The sequence below is a fragment of the Poromitra crassiceps genome (assembly GCF_964638095.1).
Source record: "Poromitra crassiceps genome assembly, chromosome: 22".
In the NCBI taxonomy this organism is placed as follows: Eukaryota; Metazoa; Chordata; class Actinopteri; order Beryciformes; family Melamphaidae; genus Poromitra; species Poromitra crassiceps.
The window spans coordinates 20992588-21006010 of record NC_139647.1 but is presented as its reverse complement, the minus strand read 5'-3'; the positions used below and the strand labels follow the sequence as shown (position 1 = coordinate 21006010).

At 46.7% G+C, this 13423-nt stretch overlaps 1 protein-coding gene across 1 annotated transcript; it reads left to right on the top strand.

Annotated features, from left to right (window-relative positions):
• Positions 1-2032: 2032 nt before the first annotated feature.
• socs5b (suppressor of cytokine signaling 5b) lies at positions 2033-12806 on the top strand. Its single transcript, XM_083658423.1, has 2 exons — positions 2033-2116; positions 11061-12806. The coding sequence occupies exon 2, from the start codon at positions 11080-11082 to the stop codon at positions 12766-12768; it is 1689 nt and encodes a 562-aa protein (XP_083514549.1). The 5' UTR covers positions 2033-2116; positions 11061-11079; the 3' UTR covers positions 12769-12806.
• Positions 12807-13423: the final 617 nt, after the last annotated feature.

Sequence of the window (13423 nt, the reverse complement as noted above, 5' to 3'; positions counted from 1 at the left end):
GCGTGCGGGAATATGGAGGTGTCCTCACCCTAACCCAAGATCGATGGTGATATTTGGATTTTCAACTTGAAGAGGAATACCAGAAATGAGTCTGTTGAATATGGACAGAAGGTCTACTGACGTAGTAGCTTATATAGCATGTTTTCTTTCCCTTCAGGTTTGATGGCTTTGGTCAGAAAGATTTATCAAACATAACATCCAACATTATACTTGTGTTGCCTGGCAGCACTATTGTAGACACTCTGGGCTCAGGCAAAGTGCCGTACATAGCCTAGCACAGTGGTTCTCAACGTGGGGTCGGGGGACCCCCAGGGGTTCTTGAGGGGGTTCCAGGGGGTTCCCATCAAAAAGGGTAATAATGTATTTTCACTAGAATTCCAACCAGAAGTAACACAATGACTGATGATGTGAAAAATGATGAGATGTCGTCATTAAACTATACAGAACCTGGCCCTGAAAGCTCCCCTGGTGAGGCTTTTAATATGCAGTCTTGAATTTCTTGCTTGTTTGCTCTGCATCCTATAATAGGAAAGTGAGTGAGTGAGTGAGTGAGTGAGTGAGTGAATAAGTGAGTGTGTGTGTGTGAGTGAGTGAGTGAGTGAGTGAGTGAGTGAGTGACTCAGTGAGTGAGTGAGTGAGTGAGTGAGTGAGTGAGTGAGTGAGTGAGTGAGCAGAAAATTTGTTCAGCCACAGCTCTGCCACTTTACGTGCGATTGCGCTGAATCTTTCGGGAACTGTAAAGAGCACCCCTGCGGGTGACCTGAGCCGGATTTTTTTGAATTAAGTAATTAGGGCAGACTAAATGCGCAAAAATGGCTAATTACTAGTGGCCAAAATGAGTCAACACAGGTTCAGCACCATGGAGAGCTCCATTCGTTAGCTACTGAGTGGAGTAGCACAGGTGAGCAGATTTGGAATCAGCAAGGGACGTCGTGGACTATGAAATCTGACTATGGCAAGTCACACAGGGACACGTATTCTGCTAGTTATTAAGAATATAAGATCACTTTGCACTCATGGCTAATGTATGGCAAGTGCCATACCTAGCCATTCCCAATCGACAACTGTCCACATCAGCATTCATATTCATACAATAGATTACTGACTCCAAGATTGTTTGAATGCTGATTTAAACAGGTGTAGTCAACCCTTGCTGGATGTGTAAAGGTGTAGGCTATTTCAGAGTGATGTGTGATGTCCCTACAGATATTGAAATGGGTTATGGGTAGCTCAAACACAAGTTACACAACAAAGACCAACTTGGCTGAAATGTCTGCTACAGCTACAGTATAACGGTGAACAATAATGTATTGAGTTTTGCAGTTTAAATCGTTGTCTAGCACCAGTGACAGAGGTAGGCTATAATAGATTCTAAAGAGTTAGGCTACACCAACAACCCTCATTATATGCGTAAATATCTAAGTGAACTCAATAATGGTTCAATTGAACCACTCAATTTGCATTGCAGTCCTCACCTCAAACAAGCGCTCCTCTAGGCCAGGCTTACCTGGATGACATCACTGGGTTGCTGCCTGGCCTGGCCTCACTGGGACACCATGCAGCAGCAGCAGCAGCAGCAGCAGCCAGCATCACTTCACCTCTCCACGTTTCCAAGTAGCTGCCAATCCTGCTCTCTCCGCTCATTGGTGCTCACGGACGCCCGTCACGCGCAGCCAGCATCCGGGGCTTTCCCTACGGTCGGAAGCGGCCGTCCTTTCCCTGCTCTCCATTGGACTGGGCCGTTGTCAGTACGCGCGTGCCTCATGCTAAACACCGCCCGCCTCCCCTCTGCTCTCTGTCTGCTGGGAGACCGCCGTCATATTGGCTGCCAGGAACAGGAACGACCACGGCAGAGAAGAGAAGAAGCCCCGACCATGAAAAAGAACAGGCTTTCGCGGCATTGGGAGAATATTTAACAGTTACATTAATTCATGGTATAATATTTAGTTTTTTTTTTTTTTTAAGGACTCGGAATGAAACCGACAACTATCCACGCAGATTTTTTGCTTTTACCCGACACCGTGGACCGCAAGGGGGATATGTGCCTGACTCTTGATAGCCATTTTTTTGCAAGACAAAGAGAGCTGTTGAGTAGGGCTTTCTAACAGACAAAAGGGTAAGCTGTGAATAACGGAAAACCTGCGATTACTTGCCGAACATGTCACATTTGTATACCTCCATCGCTAGGCAGCGTAGCGGCGCCTGGTTCAGCTGTGTAATTTTGTGTCGAATTTTCACAAGCTAACACGCTATCCTGGCTAGCTGGCTGTGCTAGCCACACCGCTAGAAACAGCCGTCCGAAGCGAAGGGATAAGCTAACAGCTAGCATTTTTGACAGCTCGCGAGCCTGTGCTGTGTAGACAGTTAACTTTAATTGCTAAATGTCAATACGCCTTTCAATTTATTTAGTTAGAATAACTATACATACGGTATAAAGTTGCCTTGGAGTCATGAAGCCAGACTTTGCTGGATAGTCATTATGGTTGGTTAGAGGACTGGCTGTGGATGCATTAACGTGTTAGCCAGGCAGCTAACTTGGCTAACTGTGGCCGGGGGAAAGTGGGGCCTCCAGAGAGCCAAAGGCCTTCCAACAATTGCAATAGACTAGCAAGAGAGCTGCTTCTCACGCGTAAAGCAAACGCATAACGGGACAAGGCAGCGAGTGACACTATAGTTATAACGATAAGGTTGCTGAGCTATGACGAGAGCAAATTAAAAAATCAGCTCGTATTGTCTATCATAGCAGGCGCAGTTTAACTAATCAGTCTTGACCTGAAAACCTCAGTTTTCCAGTAGCTTAATTTGATTGGTGGCTGCCCAACCTTTGAGTGTCTGGCTCTGTAATATTTTGTAAGTTTGTCTGATAGCTAACTAATTAGGTACAAAGATGTCATACTGACAGTGTATCCAATCTCTCCAAGGAACCAGTCGTAATGGACAATGCAGTGACGTTACTGCAGTGTTACTAACGTTCTGAGTTTTTGACTTATGTTAGCTATACGTTTATCCCCCCGAGAGCTGCAGAATGGATCTATGGATTGTGTATTTTGTATTGCCCCGTGTATATAGTTTTAAAAAGGACGTCTTGGACGTCTAGTGTTGTCATGAAAGTAATATTTAGTGAGATTTGAGTGACCGAAAGCAAAACGTGTTGTATCGGTTATTTACAGATGGCTCTCTGCCATCCCACATGTCATTCAAAATGCAAGACACCACACATATATCATTTACCCTGGTCTGCTCTGGGCAGAGAAGGCTTCCTCTCTCCTTAATCTTGTCCGCTCTCCAACCCCCTCTTAGATCACTGTGTGATCCCAGGAGAATGGGTGTGTTAGGCTGTCGAAGAGCACAAGTAGCCCAGTTCTGTTTCAAGGCAGGGCTTTAAATGGGTTGGAGACTGGGTCGCAGGCATTGTCAGTGGTGTCAGTCACAGTGAATTAGGTAGGATTAGTGTAGTTTGAATGCTTTATTCTTTAATTGGCTAAGCAGAGTCCATTGGCTGCTGGTAGTTCTTAGCTCCTCCCAGGCTCCCTGATTTGGAGATTTTTCATGCACTACACACAATCACTGCTCCATTCAAAATGTGTGACTTGCCACAGCATTGAGTGTGTCCTGCTGTGGACAAAAAGTCCAATTTCCCACTGTGGGTATAGTGTTGCATTAATGATTAACACAACAGTTAAACGCCACAAACTGAACTGAAGTTGTCTCTTGATCACCGCAATTTGGTGTCTTTTTAAGCCCTCACCTGCCGTTGGTCCGATATCAGGCCTCTGTCTCTTATGTTTTGTTTGATTAAGTAAATGCACTGTCTGTGTGGTAGTGGTGCTGTGTGTGAATAGGGATCTTTAGGGTCTCACATTTTGCAGTATTATTGTTGGTGTCTGTTGGACAGCTCACAGAGTTCCTTGGATGCCATGTCAGAATGGGTCCATGCTAATGAGGACCTAGGACAGAGGCAGATTAGCTAACTGACCCTGGCCTGTTGCACACACTGGCAGAGCTTGGCAGTTCTCACTGGTCATTCCTTCACACTGGTAGTTATAGATACACACTGGCTGTTTTTAAAGGGTACAAGTAACTAGCTTTGCTACCGCTCGGTCTCTTTGCCTGTTAGCCTAATGAAGTTATGAGTGCTTACTAGGGATGCACGATATATCGGCATTCATATATCGGTATCGGCCGATGTTAGTCTTTTTTTAACACATCGGTCTGATGTTGCATTGTTAATATCAGTTATTGGTATCTGCCAAATTCTTAACATTGAGAGGAAACAATGCGGTAAATCGATGATTTTCCAAATGTTTTGGAAATAAAGAAATCCATTACTTTTTCAAATTCACAGTGTTTACATGTTTTTCAGTATGTACACAATTCGATTATCATACAAATGTGTTTTTACAGATATCGACATCAACATGAAGTGAACGTGACCGGCGGTGTGTGGTCAAAAGCTGACCATTTTCAGCGTGTAGCAAGTTGCTACTTGCTACTAGCAACGAGCTAGAGTTGTTATTGTTGTTTCATAGCGACGGACGGATTTGAGAGCGACACACGCAGGGAGTGGAAAAGAAATCCATTAATGGGCGGAGCCGGTCAGTTGGAGCCAATGGCAGAGCTTGCAGGGAGGGGAAAGGGATTTTCTTCCGCTGCCGACCGCGCCTCTTGAGTTCCTGTTGCACCACATTGAAACGGGGCTGCTGCCCCCAGAGGTTAGATACTTTTTTTTGTTTTTTGTTTAACTGATGGGTTCCCAGATTGCGGTATTGGTAACACAGTATTAATGAAAATGAAAATTTGAAACGTCAGGAATTTAGTCACGGTTTATCATTAAATCGGTGTAATCGTTGCATCCCTAGTACTGGCTAGTATGTTTTTCCCAATAAGCCTTTTGACTTCCTGTTTACAGTAATATACTATATCAGTATGTCTTATACTGCTTTTTCATACCAGCGGTCCCTAAATCAGCATCCAACATGGGCTCCTATGAGGACATGTGAGGTTACTTTTGGGATATTTAGGTTCAGTGGTTCCAGGCTGGCAAACACTGTCTTTGTTGTCTTGAAGTCAGGTGATTACAGTGGAAAGAGAAAATTTGAGTCAAAATACCTTTTCATTACTAGTTCTTATTCTGGCTGGAGTTTGACTGAATGAGGACTCAATCTTAGGCCTAGTAGTGGATTGTTAGGTTTAGGCCTGTTGTCCCTGATATTCTATTACCTTCTTTTGACTGGGCACCGAAAACGAGGAAAGCCCCAAATATGATGTTCTATTTATTGTAATGTGCTATTGACCCAGAACATTGTTTGGGTTGTAATCGAGTGTAAGACTGTTTGCATGTGTAGCTTTATTTTGTTTTTCTTAATCCTGTTATTTGAGATATGCATTCATGGAAGCCAAATTTAATTTCACTCTCAATCTCTAGATCTATTTGCAACCACAAATCTACTCCAAATCATAATCACAATCTTAATTCTCTCTAAACTGTCAACCACATGTTTGGTCACAATTTTGGCCACAATTTAATTAAGTTTTTTTGGAGAGCTTGGCCCCTTCTTGCCTCTTGTCTTGTAAACCTGGAGCTTTTCATTGTTTAGTTTTTGTGTGTGTGTGTGTGGAGGTGATTAGCAAGTAGAAGGATAAAACACGCCAACCCACATGGAAAAAATCCAGCCTCCCAAGATGGAGCTGATATAATGTTAGCCTCACAATTCCAGTTCATCTTGGAGGGAAGTCAGAAGGGTGTGAACGCCACTATACAGCGTTAGCATGTTTCATGTTAGCGGCAGCAGTCAGACAGCTAGGCAGATGCTGGTGAATTTGGCTTGCCGGTAAGACTTTCTCTACTCTACCAGGATTGTTTGGATGTTTTCCTTTGTAAAAAATCTAATTGACTGGTCAGAATACCGACACGGATTTGGGAAATCATGAGCCAAGATGACGAAAGGGTAGTTTTCCCGTCCCAATTACAGGCACTTTGACGGTACAATTTTTTCCGATGTTATGTCAAAGATGTCTATGGGGTATGGGATGTGTTGCAGCGATATCTACTGAAATTAGCATTAAGCACCAGCTAGCCCCGGTCCATCCTTTCCTGTAATACCACTTGAACCTCAAGAGGCACTATAATGAGTCACTGTAGCACCAAGTCTGCCCTCAGCTGGAGAGAGACTCCGGAGGCAGACGTTTTGTTGCCATGGAAATATAAACTACCGAATCTATCAAATGGACCCTTTTTCACTAGAAAGCTTGAATAATCCACTAACTAACAAACTAGGTTAGACCACCCATATCTGTTTGTTTTTTACTATATGTCCCGGAACATGGCGCTTACGGCGCTAGCCTTCTCATCCACATACACAAGTGGTGTAAGTAGTGTTACGTAGCATTTGAGCTACACTACTGTAACAGACTATACCTAGGACACTCGGTTACATTACTAACGGGATGAAATTAATACAGATTTGGGTGATGTACCCCAGCCTGCCAGTCGCTTTCAAATCATGTCAGGCTAATTGGAATTCTCAGTCTAGCTAAAAGCAAAGAAAAGTGCAGTGCAGTGTTTTCCTATATGGAGCGTGGTAGGAGGTGAAATGCTGCTCCCTATTAGTTTGTATTACGTGCCAAATGTTACACATTGCACTTTAAAGTGCACTACTAAAACCACTACTGAATAACACCATTGTGAGATGTCATAAGCACATTCTGAGTGCATTTTAAACACATCAGAAAATCATTACTTTGACTTTGAGCTGCGGTAATTTCGGACAACAATACCATTAAAATTGATTACAGCTTGACTGTGTTTAAGAATGATTCGAATGTATTATTTCCCTTTTGAACAACGTTGGCATCACTTCTTCCACAACACATTTCACTGTGATTTGAGCTGGAGGGACGACACTCCTCCCTCAGAGAGTTGGGAGCACTTTGTAGAACATGTGGAGGTGCTGTGTGGGGCTCGGATTTCTTTAGGTTTCACATAAAAAGTGCCCCCACAAAAATAATAATATATATAATTTGTAATGTGTATCAAAAGGCAAGTTATGTATTACTAGCCTTACTAGCCTTAACTTATTAAGAACTAGAGATGTTTACCCCCTCAGGGACTCCCTCAGTCAGGGGGACATAATTTCCCTTGTTTGCACTTCCTCGTGAATTTGCTGAATTGGCATTTAGTGAGGAAAGTGTGTGAATCCTGTATATCACCAGCTGCTTTGAAAGGGAATTGAATGTAGTTCTTAAAAGTACTGTAGACACGTGTATTACAAAATATGTGTGCATGATTTGGTCCACCCCCCAGTTCCCCCCCCCCCCCCCCCCCCCGATGATTACCTGCTGAGTTATGGCCAATACGATTCACATTTTTTATTACAGAAGTTCATAATAGCCTCTAATAATCAGTGTCTAGAGGCAGTGCAGAGAGCCACATGCGGCTCCTTTATGGGCAGTTGTGGCTCTTTTAAGTCCTACTTAAATTAAATAAATACATACAAATTGAAATAAATAAAGGGAGGAAGGGAACTTTTTTGGATTGTGGCTCTTGCAATGATTTTTTTGCTCCCGAGTAGGGCAAGGGAAGGTTGCGTACCACTGTGTCCACTTTATGCACACCCAAGTGTAAGAAAGGCTAACTAAGGGATGATGTAATATTCCATAGCTCTGACCTAACCAAATCTAACTGACGACATTATTGTGAACGCAAAACAAAGAATAGTTCTGACTCTTCAAATGTTGTTCTTTTTCTTTGGTAAAGCACATAAAAAAAACTTTACAATCCTACTTAGGCTTTTATTTAGACAGACCATTTTGCCTAAGAATTCAAATTAAATGATTTGACATAATCCGTCAAATCAGACATGTCTGTGTGTTAAATACACTGTGTATTAAATAATTGTGTTGCTAGGCAACAGTTTGAAACCTAGCTTATTTCCTGTCAGCTATTGTATTAGCAAACACTGCAACAGGAAGTAAGCTTCGGGCAATTTAGAATGTTGTCAAGTTAAAACCGTCTATAGAACCAAAAGCCTGTGGCTGCTGCTTAGTCTGCAGATAAAACTCAATCACATAGGCATATACAGTACAGTAGTAGACTGGACTGTCATTTTATGCTTAACTCATTGAGTGCCAATGACGACAATCGTCGTCAATTCGATTAGTGACGTAGAGTGCCAATGACGACGATTGTCGTCAATTGTGTTTTTTGACGGTGGGACGTGGATCAAAGCCTATTACATCTCCTATAAAAATATGGGAGCTATTGAAGGTGTATAACCTATTTTACAGACCCATTAGGTGGCGACAGTGCTCTCCAGATTAGAGAAAGGTCAGGAAAACAACAGGAAAAAGCCCCGTGATGAAAGAGAAGCCGCTCATGCTGCAGCCAGAGCCATATAGATGGCTCTGGCTGCAGCTGACGTTGGCTGCGAACAGCAGTCAATCCGCGCCCACAACTGAGCCCCTCTGCCTCTGTCTGTCTCTCTGCATAGTTTCTCCACACGATTAGCCGCCAGAAAGGCAGCACCCGACGCCGAAGGGCCAAACCATTCTCAGCAGTCCGGTTTGGCTTTTCCGTGTCGCGCTGGGAGCCGGCGCACAAAAACGGAGCGCTCCGAAAATAGACTGGGTGCGTGAGGCTGTGTGTTAGTGTGGGGAGGAGTTTGCAGCTGAGGGGGGGAGAGGGGGGTGGGGCACGCAGGGCACCACACAACTACACCACGTCACTACATCAGAAAATATTAGCTTCAGACTCAGTGAATGTGCTTGAAATGCTTCATTTCACAAAAGGCGGAATATCTCAGCTTCTAATTTGAAACGTGTCTTTTTGCTCAAAACAACCTATCTTCTCCGGCTCATAACTAAAGAACGGAAAATGGTATCAATAAACTTTTTTTTGCAGATGATAGAAGAGAGTCTCATCGTTCTTTGTGCGTGTTCGGTGTTTACATAGTAATATCACACAATATTCTGTGGGCCTCGAGAAATCACTGAAAACGCTCTGAAACTCTGGCACTGGGAGCGTCCGTTCTCCAAAAGTGGCTGGCACTCAATGAGTTAAAGGTATCCAAAGGAATTTTTCTTGTAAACAACTCATTTTGTTTAGATATAGCCAATATTTAATAGAAATTTCCCAATATTGACGGATAATTTATCAGCCCAATATATATCGTGCATCCCTATTATTACAAACCTCCCCTATTCTCCTGTCTGATGCATTGCTCAAGCTCTGTTTGAAACCAGTGAGGATCAGAAGGTGAGGTCACTGAGGTGTACACTTCCTGTGACATTTTGTTATGGCACCAGTACCACCCCTGGAGAGAATGGAGGAGAGACTTCCACCCGACCAGACGGTCATGGGGCATAGATGGGGCACAAACCACAGGGACTGAGTCGGGTCACATCTGGAGATGCAGTTTTAGTAGCCGACAGCTTGAAGGAAAACATCATCTATGTTCATACCAACAAATCTGTCGCATGATGTTTTGGAGGAATCTGCACCCTTAAATAAATGCCTGGGTGTCGAGTGGAGAGAGTTTGATGACATCTTTTGTGAGCCGACTTGAGTACAAAGCAAGTCAATAAATGGGGTTACTCTGGCCAGGGCTGGTGGTGGAGACGATGGGAGTTTGGTTAGTATGATAACCCTTGGGGAGCTGCCCTCAGCGCGTCAACTTAATCATCCATGTGCTGAAGAAGACCAAGCCAGTTTCCTGTGCATCACTCTGCAAATCCATAATCAATAATATTATCAATTATTATTATATATTATCAATACTAGCAGGCAAACTTCTCTCTGCAGGCAGGGACCTCTCTGACACCAGGTTGTTGCTCAGGCAGCTACTTTTAATTGAGGGGGCATGCTCGCTTGGTCGCATTGACGCCAACGTGGAAATACAAAAAAAGACTGCAGTTCCTCGATTGGCCACTCGAGGCTGGCTCCAAAAGCGAATTAATCCCAATTCACACACACTCCGTCCGTCTCTTTTATACAGTTCTATGCTTTTTGCCCAGAAGAGGAATCAATGTGTTTATTGGTAGAATTGGGAGAGCAGCTAACATCCCTTGTTGTGGCCATGTAGCTCAGTGAATAGAGCATGGTGTAATTAATGCTGTTCAAATGTAATAAAATGTCCCTTTAAATGGGTTGAAAATGTAACAGAAAGTGCCCATGTAATAAATTGCCAGATGGTGTTATACTCTATCAGTATAGTTATAATATTATAAAATAAAATTTATTTTAACATAATACAAATAATAATATAATGTATTATATTATCAGGAACATTTTCACAATGATCTGAGAATATTTTATGACATTTTGAAAAGTTATCACATTGTCTGACCATTACTTCATTATCAGTTGTTGTTTTTAAGTATTTGGGTGCAAGTGTCCACGACCAAATGACAAAATGTATTGTTATCCCAAATAGATGAATGAATTCCAGCAACTGTGTGGATGTAACAGGGAAGGAACTTCCGCATTATGGGACGGTTTGAGGTTGTTGTGTTTGGCAGAGACCACCTACCTGTGGTGACTGTGCTGCTCTCTGTAGTAACATGTGCATCACTGGAAAGCAGTTTGGTGCTACTACTTCCCAAATGCCTGTCAGATGCCGTTACAGGGATGAAGAAATTGGAAGTGTGTGCTGTGCATGCCATGTAGTACATGTGCCCCCTGTCTGCTGCCGTTAACAGGGAAAGTTTTTGGTCAGGTCTAGACTGGCTCTGTAATACAGTACATACCAGCAGATCAGCTGTGAGGCAGATCCGGGAGTTCATTTATAGCCGTGGCCTTGTGTCCCTGCACGTCTGCCTGGCAACTCCTAACTCTCTCTCTCTGCTGCTGTTCCAACTACTCAAGCTCACCCCCCCTCTCAGACACTTTGGCCCCGTTATATACTCACACCATGTCTAATTACTAGATACACAGTAGTCTGGGGAGATGAAATGTAGGACTTGCCTCTCACTGTAGAAGGTAGGAGGAGGCACCGTTGCTATTGTGAGATGTTCCACCACCTGCTGTGTGACCTGATCACCTTTTGTCTGCCGTTAACTTGCAGGTCCCGGGGGCTCCTATCGATGGAGAAAGTGGGCAAGATGTGGAGCAACCTGAGGAGCAAATGCCAAACACTCTTCCACGCCGACAGTTCCGGGCCCGGGGAAAGCAGCAACGTCGAGGCCGACGCCGTCCACTGTGTGGTGGAGCTCGGCCAGGGAGGCAGCTCAGGTGGTTCCCTGGCCTCGGGGGCCTCCAGCCCGTCGAGGAACCTTCTCCCGCTCCCGGTGGTGACGACGTCGGGGCGCCGCCATCACAACTGCGTGTCAGACATCCCTCAGATAGTAGAGATCACTATTGACAAGGACACGGAGGATGTGCGGGGCGGTGTTCCCCTGGCTCGTAGAGACTCCTATTCCCGCCACGCTCCGTGGGGGGGCAAGAAAAAACACTCGTGTTCCACCAAAACGCAGAGCTCTCTGGAGGCCGACAGACGGTCCGGGCGCTCGAGGGGGAGCGGCGGCCGCAGGGAGAGGCGGTATGGGGTCAGCTCCATCCAGGAGATGGGCGACTCCGTATCTGGAGGACGCAGTCTGAGCGCTCGCTCGCTGCGCCAGCGACTGAGCGACACCGTCGGCCTCTGCCTCCCCTTGCCCCCGCGCCGACGCTCGCGCTCCTCGAAGACCCCCGTCACCTCCAAACGCAAGATCCACCTGACGGAGCTCATGCTGGAGACCTGCCCCTTCCCGCCGGGCTCGGACCTGGCCCACAAGTGGCACCTGATCAAACAGCACACGGCGCCGGTCAGCCCGCATTCCTCCACCGCCCTGCTGGACGCCTTCGACCCGGCCCACCCCTCCCCCGAGGACGAGGAGGAGCGTCTGCGCGAGCGCCGCAGGCTCAGCATCGAGGAGGGCGTGGACCCGCCGCCCAACGCCCAGATCCACACCCTGGAGGCCTCAGTGCCGGGCTCCTCTCTCTACAAACTGGGACCAAAGATGGCTCCCGGCATAGGAGAGACCTCCGGGGAGGGCCGGGGCTCAGCGGCCAGCTGCTCCGGTGCCGCGGGGTCATCGGGGGCCTGCGGGCCGGTGCTGGCGGCTGCGGCGTCGGCCCAGGACTGTGACTCTGAGGAGGACTCGACCACCCTCTGTCTGCAGGCCAGGAGGCCCAAGCAGAGGCACGCTTCTGGGGACGGCCACCTGAGCCGGCAGCAACCGGGACCGTGGAAGGTCCACACGCAGATTGACTACATCCACTGCCTGGTGCCGGACCTACTGCAGATCACAGCTCTGCCTTGTTACTGGGGCGTGATGGACCGCTACGAGGCCGAGGCGCTGCTGGACGGGCGGCCGGAGGGCACCTTCCTGCTGCGCGACTCGGCCCAGGAGGACTACCTCTTCTCCGTTAGCTTCCGTCGCTACAACCGCTCGCTGCACGCGCGCATCGAGCAGTGGAACCACAACTTCAGCTTCGACGCGCACGACCCCTGCGTTTTCCACTCGTCCACCGTCACGGGCCTGCTGGAGCACTACAAGGACCCCAGCGCCTGCATGTTCTTCGAGCCGCTGCTCACGGCGCCGCTCCACCGGACCTTCCCCTTCGGCCTGCAGCACCTGGCGCGCGCCGCCATCTGCCGCTGGACCACTTACGACGGCATCGGCGCCCTGCCGCTGCCCCCCGCTCTACAGGACTTCCTCAAGGAGTATCACTACAAACAGAAAGTACGAGTTCGCTGGCTGGAGAGGGAGCCGCCACTCAAGGTCAAATAGGGCGGGGCTTACCCCCCCGTGGGCCTGTAGACACACTGCAGGAGGATTACAACACTTTGAGAAACTCCCCCAATTAGCCAATCAGGACAGAGGCCGTACTGACATGGCTCCTCCCTCAGGCGGGGGGAGGGGGGGCGGGGGGGGTGAAGTTTAGGTGAAATGAGCTATACAAGATTCATTCTAATCTTTGTTTTAGTTATTACTTACATCACAGAAAATACATATGATTATATTCACTATAACGCTGTCTGGCAAGCACATGTTTTAGTGTTGAACAGGTTTTTATTGACGGGGAGGGGAAAGCACAAAATATCAAAGCTTTGTGTCCTTTCTTCTCCCAACTCTGTGCTAAGTGTCTGCCTGCTCCCACAACATTACCCTGCCTGTTAGACCTGATCCCACAACATTACCCTGCCTGTTAGACCTGCCTGCATGCCTCCCCTGTTCATCCCACATCACTCGTTGGGCCCACACACGGCTAGCTTTGTTAGCCCACACACGGCTAGCTTTGTTAGCCCACATGTGGCTAGTTTTGTTAGCCCACATGTGGCTAGCTTTGTTAGCCCACACGGCTAGCTTCGTTGTACAGTTCACTTCATGCTTTCTCTACTACCCCCCCCCCCCCCCCAACACTTTTGCTTGACAAAGCGCCTAT